The sequence below is a fragment of the Chinchilla lanigera genome, unplaced genomic scaffold (assembly GCF_000276665.1).
Source record: "Chinchilla lanigera isolate Chin_1 unplaced genomic scaffold, ChiLan1.0 scaffold00023, whole genome shotgun sequence".
NCBI classification, from domain to species: Eukaryota; Metazoa; Chordata; class Mammalia; order Rodentia; family Chinchillidae; genus Chinchilla; species Chinchilla lanigera.
Genome location: NW_004955424.1, coordinates 2,767,852 through 2,788,969, shown reverse-complemented (window position 1 = coordinate 2,788,969; position 21,118 = coordinate 2,767,852). Strand labels below are relative to the sequence as shown.

At 36.9% G+C, this 21,118-nt stretch overlaps 1 protein-coding gene across 1 annotated transcript in view; it reads left to right on the top strand.

Annotated features, from left to right (window-relative positions):
• The first annotated feature begins 227 nt into the window (after positions 1 to 227).
• Dnah6 (dynein, axonemal, heavy chain 6) overlaps positions 228 to 21,118 on the top strand; it is a 213,410-nt gene continuing 192,519 nt past the window's right edge. The window contains exons 1-4 of the mRNA XM_005385447.2: positions 228 to 377; positions 1,212 to 1,452; positions 8,086 to 8,256; positions 10,955 to 11,217. Coding sequence (XP_005385504.1) covers positions 1,231 to 1,452; positions 8,086 to 8,256; positions 10,955 to 11,217 — 656 coding nt within the window. The 5' untranslated portion in view covers positions 228 to 377; positions 1,212 to 1,230. The remainder of the gene's footprint in view (positions 378 to 1,211; positions 1,453 to 8,085; positions 8,257 to 10,954; positions 11,218 to 21,118) is intronic.

Here is a 21,118-nt window from a genome sequence, read left to right as displayed (position 1 = left end):
CCGTGGGAAGTTGGGGGAGTGAGCAGGGAAGGTCAAAAAGCAAGCAAACTACCTCCTTTGCGGATCTTGCCAACACTACCCAAATGCTCAGCTCTCTGCTGAGGAAATAGGAGGGCCATTACGGCTCTCCACCAACCAGCGACTCAGGAAACGATCCGGAGACACTGATTGGTTCAGTCACTTGCCAAGTTGCTGGACCAAGACCCGTGATTCGCCGAGGCGTTACCGTGGTGACAGGTCAAGCAGTAGTGCGGAGCGGGCTCGGTGGCTGCTAGGCAACGAGAAACAGTGAGACGCTACCTGACTTTCTACTCTCACCCGAGGCATTGCTCAGTTTCCAGAGACCCCCTCAGCCACGGTTGCTCCTGTCGGAAGCGGTGAGTCCCGTGATGCCAAGCCTTGAGGCAGGGCTCCGACTTCTGGGCCAGAAACGTAGCATGGTTTTCCAAGCACATAAGGAAGGACTCGGAGAGGGAGAGAAATTCATTGGAAAAGCACTCCAGTGATTACTTACTATTTACCTGTCATTGTAGAAGTGTAGAAAATGAGGAATAGCGATATCAAAAGACTTGTATAACATCTCTTTGAGTGGTCATATGTTGTCCTGCGCTATTCAATATGGCAGCCGCTAGATGTGTGTGGCTGGTACTTCACTAGTTGTGCTCTAAATACAAAGTTCACACTGGATTTCGGGGGGACGTAATGCCAAAAAATAAAATATCACGTTAATAATTTTTATACTGACTACATATTGAGATAAAAATTTGAATATGTTAGATACATAAAATTAAAATTAGTGTCATCTGCCTTCCTCCTCTTCTTCTTCCCCTCCCCCTTCCCCTTTCTCTTCCCCTTCTCTTTCTTCTTCATTTTCTTTTTCTTCTGCTTCTCTTCTGTGACTGGTTAGTTGGAAAATTAAAACTACATAGGAGGCCCTCAATTTTCTTGGCTAGCACTGAGCTAAACTTGACCAGCTAGATATGCCAACCCCTAGTTCAAGACCTTTGGTGCTATAACACTATTTTGAGGGGTATTTTAAAGTACACTTACATACGTCTGATGAGATGAGAGTTGTGTGGTAGTGAGTACAAGACCATTGCAAAAGGGTCATAGTTCTAGTGTTTTAGGACTTTGCGCCTCAAAGTATACAAGTCAGAATCTGCATTTTAACAAACTCTTCAAATTTTTCCACTTTCCTTTTCCTTACCCAGTCCCTTTCCAGGAGTAAAGATGACATATCAGACTACAGATAGTGAAATGGACCTGAAAAGTCTTGAAGGTACTTCAGATCCTAGACTTTCAAGACTGAGTAATAGAACATCAAAGGGAAGAATAAGTTATGCAACGTCCACAGAAAATGAATCTGATAAACAAATCTTGGTATTTAGACAAAACACAAAAGCTCAGGAGAGGACAAGAAAAAGACAGCAGCCTGTAAAACTAGAGCCTCTGGTAAGTTAAAAAAACAAAAAACAGTACTTTGTCCGTTTTGCTTATACAAAGGAAGTTACAGCATTGCTTTAAGAGATGGATGTTCTTTCCAGACTCTTAACTGAAAAAGGATGGAAACTTTAAAAGCTCAGGATGTGTTTATGAAATTGTAAACATTTATTCAACAGATATTAAGTTCCAGGATCTGGATCTGCTTAAATTGGGGGATAAAGTGGTGAACTATTTTTTGGCAGATAAATTTTCTCTAGGATTATTCACAATACTGATATTTACCTGTCTAGATTAGGAGGTTCTTTTACATATTGAGATACCACTTTTTATTGTGACTATTAGTTATAGATTTCCCTTTAGGAAGATTCATGCATGCATGTAGCGTATTTTGATGACATTTTATCTCCCATGCATTGCTCCCTCCCCCACCACCCACATTCCCTTTCTCTGCTCTAATAGTCCTTAGGATAACCTTTCATACTTGAAACTCCAGGAAGAGTAATATACATTCATTTTTTAAAAATTACATGCCTGGTGTTCTGAAAAATTTTATGTGTGTCTTTTAATACTTAATTTTCAGAAAGTCTTTGTACCCTTGGATAATTATAAATGTATGTAAAGGACCATAAATGTATGTAATAAGTGTAAAGTAAAAAGTAAAGTTCTCATCTCCCACATTCAGATATTTACTCTTACTCACAGTTGTATGCCCTCCAAACTATCTTGTATTTTTTTTCAAACAGATTTGCATGTACGAATGTGTGAAAATATGTTTAGTTTTAAAGTAAGATTATGCAAGACCTACTGATTGTATTAGTCAGCTTTCCTGTTGATGGGACAAAGTACCTGACACCCATACACAGTTGAAAAGAAGAGAAGTTTATCTGACTCAAGGTTTCAGAGGTTTAGTCCATGGGTACCTGGCTTCAAGGCAGAATATCATGGCAGAAGGCCATTGTGGATGGAGTACAGCTGCCTGCTCCATGGTGGCCTGGAAACTGAACAGGGGAACAGTGGCAGAGAGGAACAGGCCAGGGTCAGCAAATACAGACCCAAAGTCATGGCTCCATGAGCCACTCAGATGCAAGCAAGAGTACACTTTACAATCTCCTCGGTGGCTCCCAACTCAGTCAACTCCACAGTTAAACTTTATACTGATCTTCACAGTGCTTCTTTTACTTAAACATAGAAATTATTCCAATCCATGCATATGGAGGACTTTTTTCTCACAATTATACTGTATTTTCTTGTATGGATCTGTACCCATTAATGGTCTTCTATTGATGGGAACTCAGTTTAATTATATTTTTATTTTGTTACTTTGCTATTTCAGATAATGCTGCATTGAATATCTTGTCTTTGCACATATAAAGATGGTTTTATAGAAATGGTATTTTTATAGGTCATAGACTATGTACATTTTTAATTCTGAAAAATATTGTTGAATTGTCCTCCAGAAAAGTTTAACCAATTTTCCCACCAACTGGTAAAACAGGGCCTTTTAACCCATACCCTTATTGTTGCAATTTACATCTTTCTTCTTTGATTAATTGTTTTTATTAAGATAAATGTTGAATTGTATCAAGTGTCCTTTCTGTTTCTATGGAGAGTATCACATGATTGTTTCCACAAGTCACATTTGGCACTATTCTTTTCTTTTCTTTTCTTTTCTTTTCTTTTTTTTTCTTGTAGTTTGCTTCATACTCAGTGATACTTAGGTAGTACACTATAGTAAGGTACTGTGCTTTTCTTGTAAAATTAATTCTCATTTTATTTTTTCATTCCTTATTTTGAAAGGATTTCCTTCCTCAATTTCTTTTTATTTCTAGTACAGAAAAAAAAAGTGAATGGGTCATTTGTTTATTTTTTTTAACGAAAAATCTTGCTAATATTTTTAGACTCATATTTAGTGTTAAGCTTTTGTTTTCAAGCTATATAATAAGTACATTCATAATCAGATAATTTTGCCCTTATTTCAAGTGTTTATACCAGTTTCTTTTCTAAATTGGAGTTCAGCAAACTATGGTCAACAGGTCAAATCCAATTCTATACAGAAGTATTAACATAATAATAATACATTGAATACTTATATGTCCTTCACTGAGATTCAGAAATTGTTAATGACTTGTCATCTTTGCTGTATGTCTTTCTATATACATCTATATAGGGTACTTATTAGTTATTTAAAGTAAGTTGTAAACATTATAACACTTAACTCTCAAATTCTTTGGCCTGAATAAGTACAATTCCTTGCATACTATAATAAAATGATCACACCTAAAGTTGGTAATTCTGTATTATCATCTAAAATCTAGTCCACATTGACGTTTCTGCAATTTTCTAGAAAGTTTTTTAATTAATAACTTTTCTTTTCTTTTCTTTTTTTTTGGTACTGGGGATCAAACTCATGACCTCTCCCTTGCCAGGCAAGCTCTGTGCCACTGAGCTCTATTCCATGTGTTGATTTTTTTTTTCTTGTTACTTTTCTATCCATAACAAGAATCTAATTGGAATTAAAGTGCTGCATCCTTTAATGATGTTTTTATTATCTTTTAATCTAAAAGTGTCTCATGACTAATTTTTTTGGTAGCTTTGACCAAAGAGTCCAGGACCATTTTGTAGTGAATTGCACATGCTGGACATGTCTGATGGCTCACTGTGTCGTCTGTTGTTTTTCCTTTCTCTCCTCTACCAGCCTATAGCCTTGATTAGAGTAAAAGAGCTTCTTATGTCTTTTCTGCCAATAAAAAATCCATAGATTCATGGCTTTATTTATTTAATAAATTTTAAATCAAATATAGGCTTTTTGATATCCAAATTGCCCCATACCCTTATTAGTTAACCTACATCTTCTCTACTTAAATACTTTAAAATGCCAGTCTGGACTTACAGCTTTCTAAAAATCCACTATTGTACTCCATTAGTGTAATTTTTTCATGTCAGTGCTTAAATTCATCCATGGGCATATCCTTAAATTCCTAGCTCTTTTTGTGTATCAGCAACAGCTTTTGAGTACTTCCTTGCTTCCCGGCTCCCCAAAACATACAAGGTTTACTTTGTAATTTCCATGTTTTAACCATGGAGTTGGGCATCTTTTTTAATGGAAAAGGACATGTAGAACCCAAGATGTGGCTACCATGTGTGCATATTGCTACTTGGCATGTATTTAGATCTTTAAAAAGACACAGACTTACAATGTGTGTGCATGTGTTTGATTTTTAAAATCTAGAACTCATGCTAACTGTACTCATGCCAATGCAGAGCCTATGACTTTTTCTTCCCCTTCTCTTTTCTTTATTCTCTCTCTTCTTTGTGTCTCTTCTATAGTGAACAGCTCAGCTCTCGCACTCTGTTTCGTTGCAGCATTTTTATTCATGCGTATAACATTTTATGATCATATGCACCTCTCCCCCCCTCCTTCTTGTCTAATAGTCATCCTTCTACTTCAGTTATCTTTTCTTTCTAGATTCTACATATGAGGGAAAATATGTGACACTTGTCTTTGTGAGTCTGGATTTATTTGCTTAGCAGGATGATGTCTACTTCCATCCATTTTCCTGAAAATGACAAGATTCAGTTCTTCTTTATGGCTGAATGATAGTCCCTTATGTATATGTACCACATTTTTTTTGTCTACTCTTTCTAATGGGCACCTAGGCTGGTTCCGTCATGTGGTTATAGTGAATTGAAAAACACAGTTCTTAGCAACATCAATGTGTCTACTCATTTTCATAGACATGCATGAAAATGTTTTGAAATTACTATATCAGTACCACTGTAATAACAGACCTACCTGATAAAAAGCAAGCCTTTTTTTTTTGAGCCATAATTTAAAAGCCTTCTTCTTTCTCTAAAGTATAAAAGAATTCACCTTTATATTTTTAATACTTTTATGGTATTGATTTCTATATCTGTATCTCTTTTTCATTTGGACTATATCCTAATATATGAATCAAATTTTAACTTTTCCCAAATTATTTTTCTAGCTGTTCCATCACCTTTTATTGCAAATAGTATCTCAGCTGTTGCTACACTATTTATGAAAAATAATATCTATTTTTCAATTATACTTATGTAAAGAAAAAGTACAAAGCCTGAATGAGAAACATTAAGACATACTTGCTGGTCTTCCATATCTGTGAACAGCAAGAATCAATAGGAGCAGTAATAAAATTCTTCCCTATTTGATCTCCTTTTAATTCATTCTTAATCAGACTCCCAAAGCCTGATTCTTGGATTTTGAGAATATTATCCTCAAATACATGTTGAAGAACAAAGCTATAAAAGTGATTTGTACAATTTTGAGAAGTTAAAGAAATATAGTTATTTGCCCAACTAGGTACAAAGGTTTTTAATTTAGTTTTTATAATTAAGACTATATGATAATCAACTTCCAAGGAGACCGAAAGAATAGCATAAAGAGTCCAGAAAAAAAACCCACAACAAAATACAAAGGTTATATTTTTTCAGAGGTAACATTAAACTTCAGTAGAGGAAAGAGTGAATTATTTAATAAATGGTGCTGTGACAACAGATTTATGTATAAAGAAAAAGACATAGTTCCACCTCCACAACACTAAAAACTAAATTCCAAGTAGATTAAAGGAACTGTAGAGGAGAGTATTTTTCTGAATTCAGGTGAGGAAGGATTTGTTGAATGAAGTAGATTTCAGAGCAAAGAATATTCCTGGAGTAAGGCAGGTCATTTCATTATAAATGAATCAATATAGTAAGGAGAAATAGCAGTCTAAAAAATGTACAGGCATTGGTGCCATTGATATTTTGAGCCAGATAATTGTGCTACTCTGGACATTGTAGCTTGTTTAGCAGTTTCCCTAACGTTTGCTTGTCGGACGTCAGTAGCATAACCTCTAGCTGGAACAACCAGTAATGTCTTCTGATTTTGGAATGGAAGACAAAATTGTCCTAGGTTAAAAACCTCTGCTTTAGATAAATCAGTGAGTTTATCACCCACAAAATGTCTCTAATCTTTTATTGTTGTACTGTATGTCTCCAATCAAATCATATAGTCATCATATGCCATATAGACAGCTAAGTACATACTGCATGCCTACTGCCATTTTTATTGCCAGATAAAATATACATAACAATTTGAAGGGTATAACTCAGTGGCATTAAGTGCATTCACAGTGTTGTGCAATCATAGCCACCATGTATTTCCAGAACTTTTCCCCTACCTCCCTCCAATTTTACTGTTTGGGTCTCCGCAGTCATTTTGGCTGTCTAGTATCTCCTAGGGGCACAATGTTTTCTTCATTCTAGAATATTCACAGCACTGTGTTTGCAACTTTTATACCTGAATACCCATTTATGTGGATACAGAATCCTTGAATCAAACTGTTCTTTCTTTGTGTATCTTAAACATGTATTCCATTTTCTTCTGGTTTAAACCACTGCTTCCAATATTTAATGCCACTCAAATTTCTTTGTAAGTAACTTGATCCTTCATTTTTCCCTTTTTCTTCAAGCACCTTTACCAGAATGAGTGTCAGTGCAGGTCATTCTGGGTTCCTGTCCCACATATTTGGTGTATCCTTCTAATAGTAAAAATCAAATCTTGTTTCTTATCTGCAAAGCCTTTTTTTCCTCTTCTTTTCTGAGTTTTTCTAAGTCCAATTTCATGTTCTTTTTTATAGTTTCTCATACTTTAGCCCACTTTGAATTATAGTTTTTTTCTTTAGTGTGTGTAAGCATGTCAGTTCAGTACTTTTCCAGTGTAGGTCCAGCTGTTGTTCTGTTTCTTATTCTCTTCTATCTTTTTCTCAACAGAAATTCAGTGTGAGAGCTAACTATAGGCCTTTTCTGCTCCCATTGCTGCAACACATCTGTAAATACTAATTTTTCAGTACTTTTTTGAGGGGGGAGAGTGGCTAAATAGTTTTCAAACTCTAGAACTTCCTCATCTTTTTTTTTTTTTTTTTCTTCACTAGTTGATTAGAAAGATGGCTGTACTCTCTGGGATCTCCTTCCTGTGCTCCTTTTCCCCACATTCATCTGGATTTTCTGTTTTCTTTATCCTTATCCTATCTGTCTCCCACAGTTAGTATTGAATTCCCTGAAGCTAGTTTCCCATATGAAATTTTGTCCTAGGATGGACCTTTCTTTGATATCTTCAATCTACCTCAGTAACCTAGGAATTTTCATTTGAAGAACTCATACCTATTTCCACTGCTATTCTCAGTTTTTTTCCTAATACTTTCCTCTGAACACCTATTGGAAAAACTGGGGTTCCCAATTCTCATAGCCACTACATGCTCTGATGACTTCCATTTCTCAAGCACACAGATTATTCGTTCTTGTCGTAGAGTGGCAGTGACTTGTGGGGGTTTGTCGTACACAGTTAGGAGATATGTGCTTTCATGCTTCTGAGCTCTTCTGTGATAACCTTATGGCTAGAAGTATTGGTGATAAATTACATTACCAAGTCAGTGGAAACTAAGCACAAAAGTTTTAATCAAGTAATAGATCAAAGATAGACAACAGTAGTAGCACTGATAGGACGGTGGTTTGGGTAGGAAATTGTTCCAGGGAGATCAGTTTCTAACAGAGAAACAAAGGCTATGAAGAATCAGGCAAGTTCACACTGTTAAAAAGCTTAACCTGTGTCTCTGTTCCCCAAAGCCGGTGCTGAAGACCTACCAAGATCATAAGCAGCCGGAATATATACAGGAACAGAACCGCATTCAGTTAATCAGTTGTGGAATCCTGAAACCATCAGCAAGTGTAACAGAAAGGAGTTCTATCAAATCTCTTACTCCTCTGGAGCCTCAAGATGTTACGGGAAAAAAGAAGGTACAACGTAATATTAAAATATCTAAGTGGTCCTTTTAATTTAATTTTTGTTTTGTTTGGAATTACTAACATGCTTTTAATGCCTGAGAATAGTGGCAAAATCATTTCCTAAAAGGTTGCCTATTTGGAATATGCAGCATCTCTCAGTTCTTCCTGTGTAAAGAAAACTTGCACAGCAGAGGAAAATCATAAAGGAAGCTTTCAGCCTCTGCATCTTCTGACTCTCTCCATGTTAAAAGATGTGACAGTGTGTTGAATGTTGTATAATTATTTTCACTTTTTCATCATTTTTTACCAAAAACAAAAATCTTTGAAGACCTCAGTGAGAGTAAGTGAGACTGAGTCAGCTCAAAAGAATGGTAAGAATTGTACAGTGGTAAAGTTGTCTTCTGGGACGTAAATGAATAAGATCTTTGGAGAGAAATCACTAGAGCTTTGCTTTTAAAGATTATCTGTAGGTAATTAAAGAAAGAAACAGAAAATGGGGAGGAAATGTGAAGGGCACACCTGCAGTGGAGATGCCCCAACAGTCAAGATTTCTCTGAGATTTGGTAAAAGGACCCTTTAATGCTCATGAAATATTTGAATGTTAGTTTGGTTTCGGGCATTGGGCTGCAGTACTGGAAATGCAAAGGTGAGGAGCGGTTCTGTCCATGAGGATTTCAGAATCTGGAGGGGGGCAATATTCAGCCGCAGTCGGGTGTGGTAATAACTCACATTGTTCGGTTAGGGCATAAAATGGTGAAGAACTGAATGGAATAGACCCTTACATCTGATGGCCAGAGGGACAGTTAACAGAGGAAGCGCCATCCTTGGAATTTCACTGAGCTCAGAGGAATGCAGTAGACAAGGTAGAAGAGATAGGGCTTAAAGAGGAGCCAAGTGGACAGAGGCTCACTATCAATGGGTGAAATCATCCTGAGAGACTGAAGTCCTGTGGGAAATTATATGGAATTCATAACTTCACTCAATACAGGTTCTGTGAAGAAGAGAGAGCTTAGAGCCAGAAAGGATTTAATTGCTCCTAAGTTAACTCACTGGGCACAAAATGGACTCCAGGAGCTTGAGCTTAAAGAAATGGCCATGGAGGATGTAAGAGAGAGCAGAAGAAGAATGTTAGGTTGTGGGCTATGGGTCCTGGTTGCAACTGCCACTCCAGTGAAGAATTAAGTAAAAAGTTAAAGGTTAAAGGAAATGTGGGGTAAAGTGGGATATTCCATATAAGAGGAAAAAGTTATTTATTCTGTGAAGAGGATTACCTTTCAGTACTGATTTCTCAGGTGAGTTTAAAATGGAAATGTGAATTATCTGAGAAAGGAAGAAAGGAAGGAAGGAAGGGAGGGAAGAAGAGAGGGAGGGAGGGGAGGAGAAAAAAGGAAGGGGAGGGAGGAAGGGAAGAAGGACAGAAGGAAAGGAAGGCAGAAAGGTAAGGAAGGGAAGGAAGGAAGGGAGGGAAGAAAGGTAGATAGGAAGGAAATAAGGAAGGAAGAAAGAAAAGGAGAGAGAGATAAAGGAAAGAAAGACTGTAGCAATTAAGGAAAATGTTGGCCTGTAACACTGAACTGGGCAACCATGAGCACGAATTATGATAGTTGATCCACAGCATATGAATAAATGCTTCCTTTGTTCCCTGTCCCACCTCTGAACTCTGACTGCTAAATTGATAACATTGTCCCTCTGAGTTACATAATTGGAAATAAGCACTCATATGAAAATGTTTAGCACTATTGCTGAATGGGTCTTTCACTTACAATGGAGTAAAACTTTAAAAAGATATAATAAAGAAAATTATGAATTTTCTGTTAAAATAGTAATACTTTAGTTTTATAAAAATAGTGAACTTAACTGTAGCCTTTGTTGCAACACTGAGCAAAGACAGCATGGGTTTTTCCCCTTTGGAGTATCAGATTTGGCCCATTCTTTCAGAACGGAGAATAATACCACTACTGGTATGGGGGGGGCAAACAAAGGGGTATGAGTGGCCCAAAAGGTACAGACAGTGAAGCCCTAATGTGTGAGCGTGGCAGGCGAGGGTGGCACTTAGCCTTGCTGCTTCCAGTGAAGACCTTGAGCCAGGAGGATCCGCATCTCCTGTGAACAGAGTAGAAATGTGGAATCACGGTTTGCATCCCAGCAATGCTGTCAGAATCTGCATTGTAACAAGACCCCTAGGAATTCACAGCCTACAGAACAGATGATGATTAGTTAATAAAATCAATGCTTCTCAAAGGCTCTGACCAGTAATTGCCCATACTCCTTGTAGCACCCCTCACATTCACAGGGAAGTAAGGTTTACCATGCGTTCTGATAACAACTGTCCAGGACTTCACTCACCGAGAAGCATCAAGGTGATGAGAATGGGTGAGGGGCCTGAGAGGAGAGGCCACAGTTAGGCTAGATGCCGAGGAACTGAGGGAGGGGAGTGATGAGCTCCCGTGAGCACCAGAGAGCTCGGAGCAGTGGGGCATAAAAAACACGGAGCTGAGGGAAAGGGTCCGTGGGAGTGGGAGCCCACACTGGGACAGGCTTGGGGGTTTGGGCACTTAGGTAGAGAGCACTGAGAACAGATGTCCCTCCCTAGCAACAGTTTGAAATTTTTCAGTTTCAAAATGCTTGTCCCTTGAAAATAATATTTTGTCCCCCCCCCCCCCGCTTTTTTTTGCTCAAAAACTCATGTTTAAAAATTGGTTTCCTTTAGACCCATCGGCCCTCTGTGGAGGTGTTCTCTCCTTCTCCTCCTAAAGTGCCACGTACGGGCATTGGAAGAAGAGGTCTCTTTGGGACTGGATCATCCACCTACCCTAAGTACATCTTCCACGACCGGGAGGAAGTCGTGAAAGCCAACATTCGTGATCCCTTGCAAATCATTAAAATAGTACGTGAAAATGAAACTCTTGGATTTCTTTATATGATCCCTGCAGTGCCGAGGTCTTCCATTGAGTATGATACATATAATCTAAAGTGAGTTCTCGTTTATGAAGCAATTTATTTAACACTGAAAAATTACAAATAAGATTACAAATAGTATCCATAATTGTTAAATTTATTTCTTCAATTTTTCATTAGTACGTGTTTATAGTACGATGTTTATGTTCATTTTTAGGGGATTTGTACATGTAATTAACATAGTTTCATTCTTTTTATACCCTCCCCTCCCCCCTCCCTGCATCTCCTCCTGTCTCTGGATCCTTGTCTCATTATTATCCATAGTTAATTTGATATTAATGTTAATATGACCAAAATAATTTCATCATCCAATGATAAATGAATCCTAATCACAATAATTTTAATTATTTCCACATTTCTTTCCTTTATGTACTGATAAAAACTAAATATTCTACAAAGCATTATGCCATTGCACTTTTCATATATTTATATAATGTTATGCATCTGTTTTTAATCAGTATTACAAACATTTTGATATTTTGGGGTTGGTGAGAAAAAATGGCAATCCGTAAACAGTAAGGTGGTGTGTGATTAGTTTTACGTATCATTTCAGCTTTCCTGTACAGAGCAGATGGGATTTTTAATAAAATGAGCTTGATGACAGAGATGAGGCAGGTACACACACATGCTTCTTCATCCTTGTTGCTTGACACACATTTGTCGCTGACATAGTTTGAAGGAGCCACACCCTTGTGAGTCTGTGGATGGCTTTTAAGTTCAGTGCTACAGGTAACAGTGGAGACCTGGAGATCATATTGACTTTTCTCTGTTGGCTGACAGTATGTGTTGGACAAGTCTTTGCTTGATAGTGGTAATAGGTTAACTTTGCAACCGAATTCTTTGAGCTACCTTTTCTCTTCTCCACACTTACTTTTCCTTACTCAGAGCTGTGGTTTGACGGAGACAGATGATGCTGAAGATAGCTCCCTGTTAGGGAGAGGGGAAAAAAATCTTAGTTCAAATATAAAATGATAGATTCACTGTGAACCCGAAAGATCTTAACAGGGCTGCGAATCTGTAGGAAGAACGTTGATGCTGGTGAAAATCAATCATTTAACAACATTTATTGAGGAACTCTTTAAGGTGCTACAGATATTAGTGAATTATCCATACCAGAATTTCTGCCTTCATGGAGTTTACGTCTCAGCAGAGGAAACCCGTAGTAAACATGAGACGAGAATAAATTATCTATTAAAAGGTATAAGTATTACAGAAAAATAGAGTAGGGGAGGGGAGATTGGGAGTGCAGGGTGAGAAATTGTGAATTAACTGGGATGGTGAGTGTGGGCCTCAGTGGGAAGCTGGAATTTGAACAAGGACTTGAGGAGAAGGAGTGAATTCTGTGGTGGCCAGGGGTGAGCATTCCAGGCAGCCAGAAATCAAACACATATATCCTGAGGCAGGAGCATGTCTCACATGTTCAAGGAGCAAAGAACAGGGTGGTCCTGCTACAGTAGAATGAGTGAGAGATGGGGACAGGTCATGCAAGGCCTTTTTGACCAGTGCAAGAATTTTAGCGTCTACTCTGAGAAAAAAATGGAGAACCATTGAAGGATTTTCAGCAGAGGAGTGTCGCAACCTGAGATACATTTTGAAAAGGATCTCTCTGGCCACTGTTCAGAGAACAATAGACTTTGAGGGAGCAGGTGTTGCAACAGGAGGAGCAATTAAAGCCTTCCAGTATTCAGGTGGGAAATGGACCGGTGAGGTGGTGGGGAGATAGGTCTGGCTCTGGACATGTGAAAAGAAAGCCCAGCAGATGTTTTTGCAGGGTGCATGTAGGGTGGACAACCAGGGAAGAGACCAGGATAACTTTGGTGATCTATTTGCACAAGAGGAAGAGCACAGTCACTGTTAACTGAGATGCAAAAGACCAGATGAACCAGGGCTAGGGATTTAGCTCAGAGGCACAGCGCCTGCCTAGCAAGAGCAAGGTTGTGAGTTTGATTCCTGGTACCAGAAGAAAAACAAAACAAAGCAAAACAAAAAAGACTGGATGAACCAAGATTATGAAGGGAAATAGGCATCTGTGTTCGGACATACTAATTTTGAGATGCCAAGGGGAGAAAAAAATGGAGTGGTGGATGAAGAAGAAGTGGGGTTGAGAGAGATTTTTTTTTTAAAGATGAAAAAATGGATAGATTTTTTTCAAGGTGAGAGAATCTATATATTATAGAAGTTTAAACCCTTTTATATAAAAATGTTTTTAAAATAATACTTTAGTATTGCCAGTTCTTCTTACTAACTTTTTTTTTGTGAGACAGGGTCTCACTGTGTAGTTCAGGCTGGCCTTGAATTCTCAGCCATCCTCCTGCTTTGGCCTCCCAAGGGTTTGGTTACAGGCATGCACCACTACACCCAGCATTACCTTTTTATTCTTAACAAACAATTCTTTATTAGTTTTTGAAGACGAAGTTATACCTCTTAGGTGGAGAATAGTGCAAAAGGAGTTTATTTCCTGATCTTAAAACTACACTTCTTGCTTCATACGTAAAAAGTGTTTTTACAGTTTTGCCTCTGAGAATCATACAATAACTCAAATGTCAAGGAAAGCTATTTATGATGTTTAATCCTCATAATACAAAGAGTCAAACTTACCAAATGGAAAATCGACTGTCATTTACACCAGCAGATGATGACGTGCTTAATAAGAAACTTAAAACGTGTTTTGTCAAATTCTAGTGATTTATTGAATTTCTAAGCTAATGTGCACATCTATTAGGGGGATTGAGTTGATTTTCTACTTATTATTCATTTATTTTTGGACTGATAGGAATGATGCTTGATTAAAATATGCAAAGTCTCCTTTAAGAAGATGCTGTTAAAATTATACTTTGTTATCACTATTATATTTTTTTGGTTTTGATGTGAAATTTTCCTTCCTAATTTGATTCCAATTGTTATAAATTATATTTAAAGAATTGGATGCTACATAGGTGGAAGCAGCAAAATTAGAAGTTAATAAATATCAGGTCAATAAGATGAAGACGTTATACCAAACTCTAAGAGTGACGTGATAACATAACTATAATGTCTTCAAATAATTTCTAATTGTAGTAAAACACAGGCAAATGTGTAGCGCTGAAGTGGTTATCTCTAAGTGCTCTCGCTGAGTGAGAAAATAACTCCATTTATTAAATTTGTACTACAGAATCAGTTTAGCTGTATATATTAGGTCTAAGAATTTAGTCAAGAGTAAGCCGCAGAGAGCTGTCTAAATACATTGGCTTATCAGCCTGGTAAGTGCTGTCAATCATCTTGCCCAGCACTGGGGCATTATGGGTCAGGTCTAGGGCAAGGGAAAGGAAACATGGTAAGGATCAGGAGCTAGGGAGATTGCAGGTAGTTTAAACAACAAAGAATTCAGCTGATCAAGACAAAGTATGTCTATTTTGTTAGGACTTAGACCTTGAATAAAAGTGATAGTAGCTGGTGATAGTCAGGTAGTACGTGGGGGGGAAGGCTGTTGGCTAGAGAGCTGGGTCACATACCCACTCTGTAAGAGGACACCAAAGCAAGTCATCACATTTCACATGTCACAACAATGATGATTTATAGGTGTTTACTCCATTCTAGACATTCTAAGGCATTTACAGACCTTTCACATTCAGAATACCTTAAAATAGTTTATATAAATTTTATAAATGAAGCACAAAATGGTTAAGTAATTTCCCCACATCATACAATAAGTGAATGGCAGAAGCTGGCCTTTTCTTCTCAAGATGAGACTTAAAAGTGCTCATCATCCCCCTCAGACTGAAAGTTCACTACGGAAAAATGTCTTCACTACCCACCAAATGTAGTGAAGTTATTAAAATCTACAACAATAATTTGTCTCTGCTAAGGCTATTGAATTTTTCCAGAACAAATGTGAACAATGCAAAATAATGTTTTCCATTAAAGAACTGAATAAAGGTGCAACTGGGATCTAAACCACAGAAATCATTAAAAGTTACCCTCCCCATGCAAAAAAAAAAAAAAAAAGTCATGTGATTTCTGAAGCACCTCTGGAAAGGTATACTCTGAGAGATCATAAAATGAGATATAAGTTTTTGGAAAAATTATCCTATTAACTGATGCTGTGGACATCAATAGAAAGTATCGTGGCAGATCCTTGTTTTAACCAATCTCAGATATGCAGTGCAAAACTCAGTGTTTGCCATACATAATACATATATGAGGGAAAGGACCTTGATAACTTACGTTCCAATTGCCGCTAAAAACCTGTGCTTTAGGAAGTTTTTTCATTTACTTGTTAGCTGTGTTTTACACTAGAAAAGGTGCGAGGGAACCAGTAGTATCTGAGCACTTGTATGTGTGTGCAGCAAGAAAGGCTTTGCTCTCACCGAGAGAGCATTCACACCCAACAGTTTACCTCCAGGTAGGGCAATATCCTATGCATCAGAGGAAAAAATGGTGAATTGCATCAAATGAGTGCATTGACCCCGCAACTTTCCACTGTCATACAGAGAAAAGAGCAAGTAGATTTTGTTTCTGTTATCAAATATGTAGGCTGAGGGTAAGCATGCTCATACAAGTTTTTGAAGTGAATAGTACAATTTAAAACATATCATGAAACTACTTACACCAGTAAAAACCATTTCTATAATTTTAGGAGCCTTGCTTAAGGGTTATCTCTTAGAGCTGTGTTTAGTCTTTTGAATAGACCATCCATCACTTCAGTATCAAAATACTTTTAAGGTAAGAATACAGTTGGAATTGAGGTTCATTAAACTCTAATGTAAATAACAAATGTCCCTTTACTCCAGCATTTAATGATTTTACTGATTGGAAGGAAATAATTGATCATGTATTAGTGAGAATACCTATTATCCCTACCTTCTATTTAAATGGAAAAACTTGAGGAGATATTTTTTAATCCAAACGCAACCAGAGGTGCTAAGAATTTATTTACTGCCATCTCCTAAGCAGAAACTTGTAGCTTTAAAGCATAATGTACTTGTCAACTGAAACATCTGGTTCACTGCTACAAGCTGACATGGGGGAAATAATCAAGAAATTCTTGATCTACAAATTGTGCGGTGATCCAGAACTATGTGACTGAAATTCCAATGATATGTTGCCATTACCAAATATCTAAAATTGTTATTTCAGGTCTTTTAATTTAAAGATAATACTAAAACTTAGAGAAGGAACCATCTGGGTGTTAACTCTTACTTGTAGCTCACATTAAACTTCATTCAGCTGACTAGACAGAACCTTGTTGTCAATTTTAAGATATTATGGTTTATATCTATTATTTTTAAATTGCAAGGTTGACATAAAATTGGTTCCCTGAAGAACGGCTGAATACTCACAAATACTAAATACTGAGATTTTGAGTAATGCAACTACATGTTTAGGCTGCCTGAGCCCTGTATCTCAATATTTTACCACATCCTTGAGTTTTTAAAAATAGTTTAAAACACTTTCAATGCAAATTACCTAAATTTTTTTACACTGTCATGATCTACAACTCAATTAACACTTATAATTAACATTTATCTTCTCATTTATTCATATTAGAGAAATTTTTATTAAAGCTGAACATTAGTAGTTTTATAAGGAAGACACAGTAATAAGAAAAAAAATTAGAAGTTAGGAAATACAAGAAGCATTATCTCAGAGTTGGTTTTATGAAACTATCATAACCTGTTCTTTTGCCAAAATATATTATTTGTATGAAAATGCTATCAAATCAATCAGTGATATTAACACTTTTCCTCAAAATATCCATCCCACCCAGAAGACTTCAAACTTTTAAAATCACAAATATAAAACAAGCCTATTTTTAGATTAGTGTCAGACCAAAAACACAATTAATATCTAATATCTGAATGAATTGTTATTACAAAATTGCAATTTCACCAAATTATGTGAAAATTTTTTTCTACTTGGAACCTGAAAAAAAAATCAATAATATGAATAGTGTATCCACATGTTAGAAAACATAGATGAACATAATTCAGGATATTTTTAAATTTTACTGCAAAAAATTTTAATTACATGTCAATGAATCTACTGAATCTACAAACATTAGTAACTGTTAGGTGACAGCTATTTAGAATCCTCAAAGTGAGATGTTTGGAAGAATTCTGTTTTGAAGAGAAGAATATGTTTTGAGGATAAAATAATCAAGGCAAATAAAATATTATGGGAATATTCTTAAAAATGAATATCACCTAGACTTTATTCTGACAACCCTGAGATTCAAGTAAGGCATTATTTATTCCTAAAGGAATCCTCAGATATAAATATTTCCTTGCAGTTATGAATTACAAAGTAAGTAATACTGTGGAAATGACTACTATGATAAAATCCAACCACCAAATAACCATCATTTTTAGCTTTTTTACAAAGAAACAAGAACAGAACATCACTTTTTGTTGTTTAGTATTTAAGTGCATTCGTGATCCAAGGAAAGAATTTTGTCAGGGGTAAACAATATTTTGCAAATGATTAAATTTTGCTTAGTAAGCGAAGGATGGTTTTAAGTTTAAGCACTTAACTGATAGTTGAGCACCTGAATAAACTGAAAAAATTTCAAATATTTCCAGAAAGTATATTAATACCTACTGACAATAATTAGGAATTCAAAGAAAAATTTTAGTGTTGTGAAAGTGGTATTTATAACCACAAGTTCCTCTGGTCATTTTTAGTCACTGTTACAGATCTAAACCTAAAGAAAGAATATTAGGATAAATAGAATAGCATCTGTCTGTGTTTGAGATAAAGCATCATTATTGTGATAAATAGAAATTTGACTCAAGGAAAGAAAAGGAACAACTTTCATAAGTTTTACAGTTTAAATAAAAAGTGATGGTCCTTTACAGTTTTGAGAGAAGTTATCCAAATTCTGGTTAATGGAAAAGGAAATCTCCACCTGTCAGAGACAGAGTAATAAATCATCTTCAACCATTTTCTGCCTCCTAATTTTCTTACACTTTTTCAGCAGTGATGACTACCAAGAATTTGAATGAACAATTCATCCCATGCTCATTAGAAATCTAGGTAACTACATCAAAAACGTTATGGTCGCAGCTTTGGTTGCTTAGGAGCTAGATTCCATTTGCAACTTTTATCCAATTGAACATGAACAACTTTTATCAAATTGAACTTTTATCAAATTGAACATTGACTATGCCTGGTGTTTTAGTTTTCTTATTATATAATATAAAGAAATTGTAATTAATGTCCTTACCAAGTCTGTGCAGTTTACAAGTTATATTATTTTATAGGTGTTTTATAACATGCAAAGCTTGGCAAGCATTACTGGAAAGGAATACAGATTTTTACCTCCCACATGAGCATATGATCTTTGGTTAACTGTGCAGCTCTGTTTTCCTGGGAACCTAGTAAGAGTAATATGGTTTCTAAGTAATGCTGTTTATGACAAAAATGATTCCAGCTGGTAAATTATAACTTCTTTGGGAGTAACTAACATGAATCGTAAATACTTGCTAGAGTCACAACTTCGGATCCCATAGAGCAGATATGCTTTCTGGGCAGGTCCTTTATCAGGTTTCTGAATCTGTGCTTATGGAGTTATTGCAAGAGATACTGGCTTCTTTGAGTAATAAGACTTTTAAGCCAAGGTGGAGTCCACAGCCAGCCATGTGGGTCACATCCCTTGACATGTGAGCTGTCACCTAAAGGATAGTGTCCATTCGGCCACCGTAAGAGCCCCCCGTGAAGGAACATCTCTACTGTGAGAAGTAGTTCCTGTCCTGTGTCCTTCTCAGTGGACAGATGCCAAATGTAGTCTATGAACATCTTGTCAGTTTAAGGACTTAGCTGAATCAATAAAACCCTACCTGGGCAATATTCAAATGTTTCAAAAGAAACATATAAAAAAGAGCCTGATATATTCAAAAGGGGCTGATATATAAAAAAGAGCCTCTGTTGGTGCCGGATAATTCCCTCCCTAGTAGATGATGGTTATTTCTTCATAGCTATGTAACACTTCACCTCACTGTTGTTTTGACTATATAAGTATGTGTCTTGTTTTGTTTAGTTTTGTTCACTGAAATATAAACTTGGGTTGCATTGATAAGGAACTATGAGGTGTCTCTGTTCAGCCACTGTGGGGTAGTAAGCCTTTATAATATCAGCGGGTGAATACTGCAACATAATACTACCAACACCAGCCAGGGATATAGCTCAGTAGCACAAGTGCCTTCCTGGCAAGCACAAGGTCCTGAGTTAGATTCCTGGTACCAAAAAAAAAAAAAAAAAGCCCAACTACCGACACCAACTCTTACTGAATCCCAAACATGGTCCTATGTGTTTCATATGTATTAACTCATTTAATCTTTATATGAACTACACTCTATAGTGTAGGTAGACTTTATAAATCTAATTTGTAAATGATGAAATATTTGAGGCATGGAGTTGAGTAATTCGATCAAGTTTACACAGCTAGTGAGTCTGGCAGTTGGACTTTAGACCCCACCTCTCATGCAGTGTGCCTAATATACTGAAAGTGACCCTTGCTCCTGCTGGTTGTGCTAGGCTTTGTACTAGGTGTTCATATACATTATTTTATCCCCATAGGGACTGTATTAGAAAGGCTTAACCACAGTTGAAAGAAGAGAAAATTGAGGTACAGCTATATTAAGTATTTTGCTATTTGATACTGCTTTATGATTTTTCAGATAGGAAATTCAAAATAATATCTGATACTCACTTCTCTCAATTTTGTAATTTAATACTCTGTTCAGTGTCAGTTTTGAAGCTATTAGAATTTAATGGCTTGGTCAGATTGTGTGACAGTTATTCTTGATTGTCAGTTTGATTGGCTTGAAAGATGCTTAGGAGATTAGCACATTCTGGGTGTGTCTGGGTGGATCGTGGGTGCATGATCTTTGGGGATTCTGTCTGGCCCCTGGCCCCTTCCTCGCTGGTTCTTCCCCTTCTCTCTGCTTCCCGGCTGCCATGAGGTAAGCCGCTGTCCTCTGCCATGATGTTTCTACCTTGGAGCCAGCTGACCATGGACTGGAACCTCCAAAACTGTGAGCCAAAATAAGCCCTGTTTACATTGCATAGTCAGATGCTGTATTTTGTCCCAGCAATGAAATAGTAAAGATTATATGGCAGAGCCCTCCCCATATACCAAGCACCTATAAAGTCCGTGGAAAGAAGACATCCTTTCTAGACACGTTAGGCCTAAATTGTGTTCATAAGTGGAGAGTGAAAAAATGTGTCTTGTGGTTATGTAAATTGGAATTTTCTCAAATGACAGCATTCTGATTTCCATGTGAAGTTATATTTAAAATACTCTACAATGAGGTAAATGCACTATGTCATAAGGAACAGATCATTCTGAAGTCATATCATCAGAAACCTCCCCAGGCTAGTCTAAAGTATTTAACTCTGGTAAGCCAAATTATAGTCAGTATTGGAAATTCTCTAAGCCCTTTGGACTGGAATTACCAAAAATTCTTAGCTCCAGATTGTTTTCCTACTTTTCTTTCAAACACACACACTCACACACACACACACACTACATGCACTCTTTCTGACACTGCTCTGGATAGATGACAATTTAATGAATGATTGTTTCATTTCATTAAAAAAAGTTGAGCAATTTAGCGCAGTAGTTCTCAGCTTTGGCCCCCGTCTCTGTAATTTGCTAATTGGCTTATGGTGGAGCTTGAGTAACAGAATTTCTTTAAAACTCACCTGATGATTCCAGTATATAACCAGAGTTGCACACTCTGGATCGACAGCAGCAATTTCTCAAACAAGCCTCAGAGAAATTGTTACATTGCACATTGTGAAGCCCTCAAGTGTCTGTAGGTTGAGGGGGATCCTGGGAACCTGTAGTCCCCACCTGATGCTGATGCTTCTCCTCCAAGTACCATTTACTTACTTGTCTCACAAGCACCCTTTTACTGATCAAACAGAAGTTTCCTCT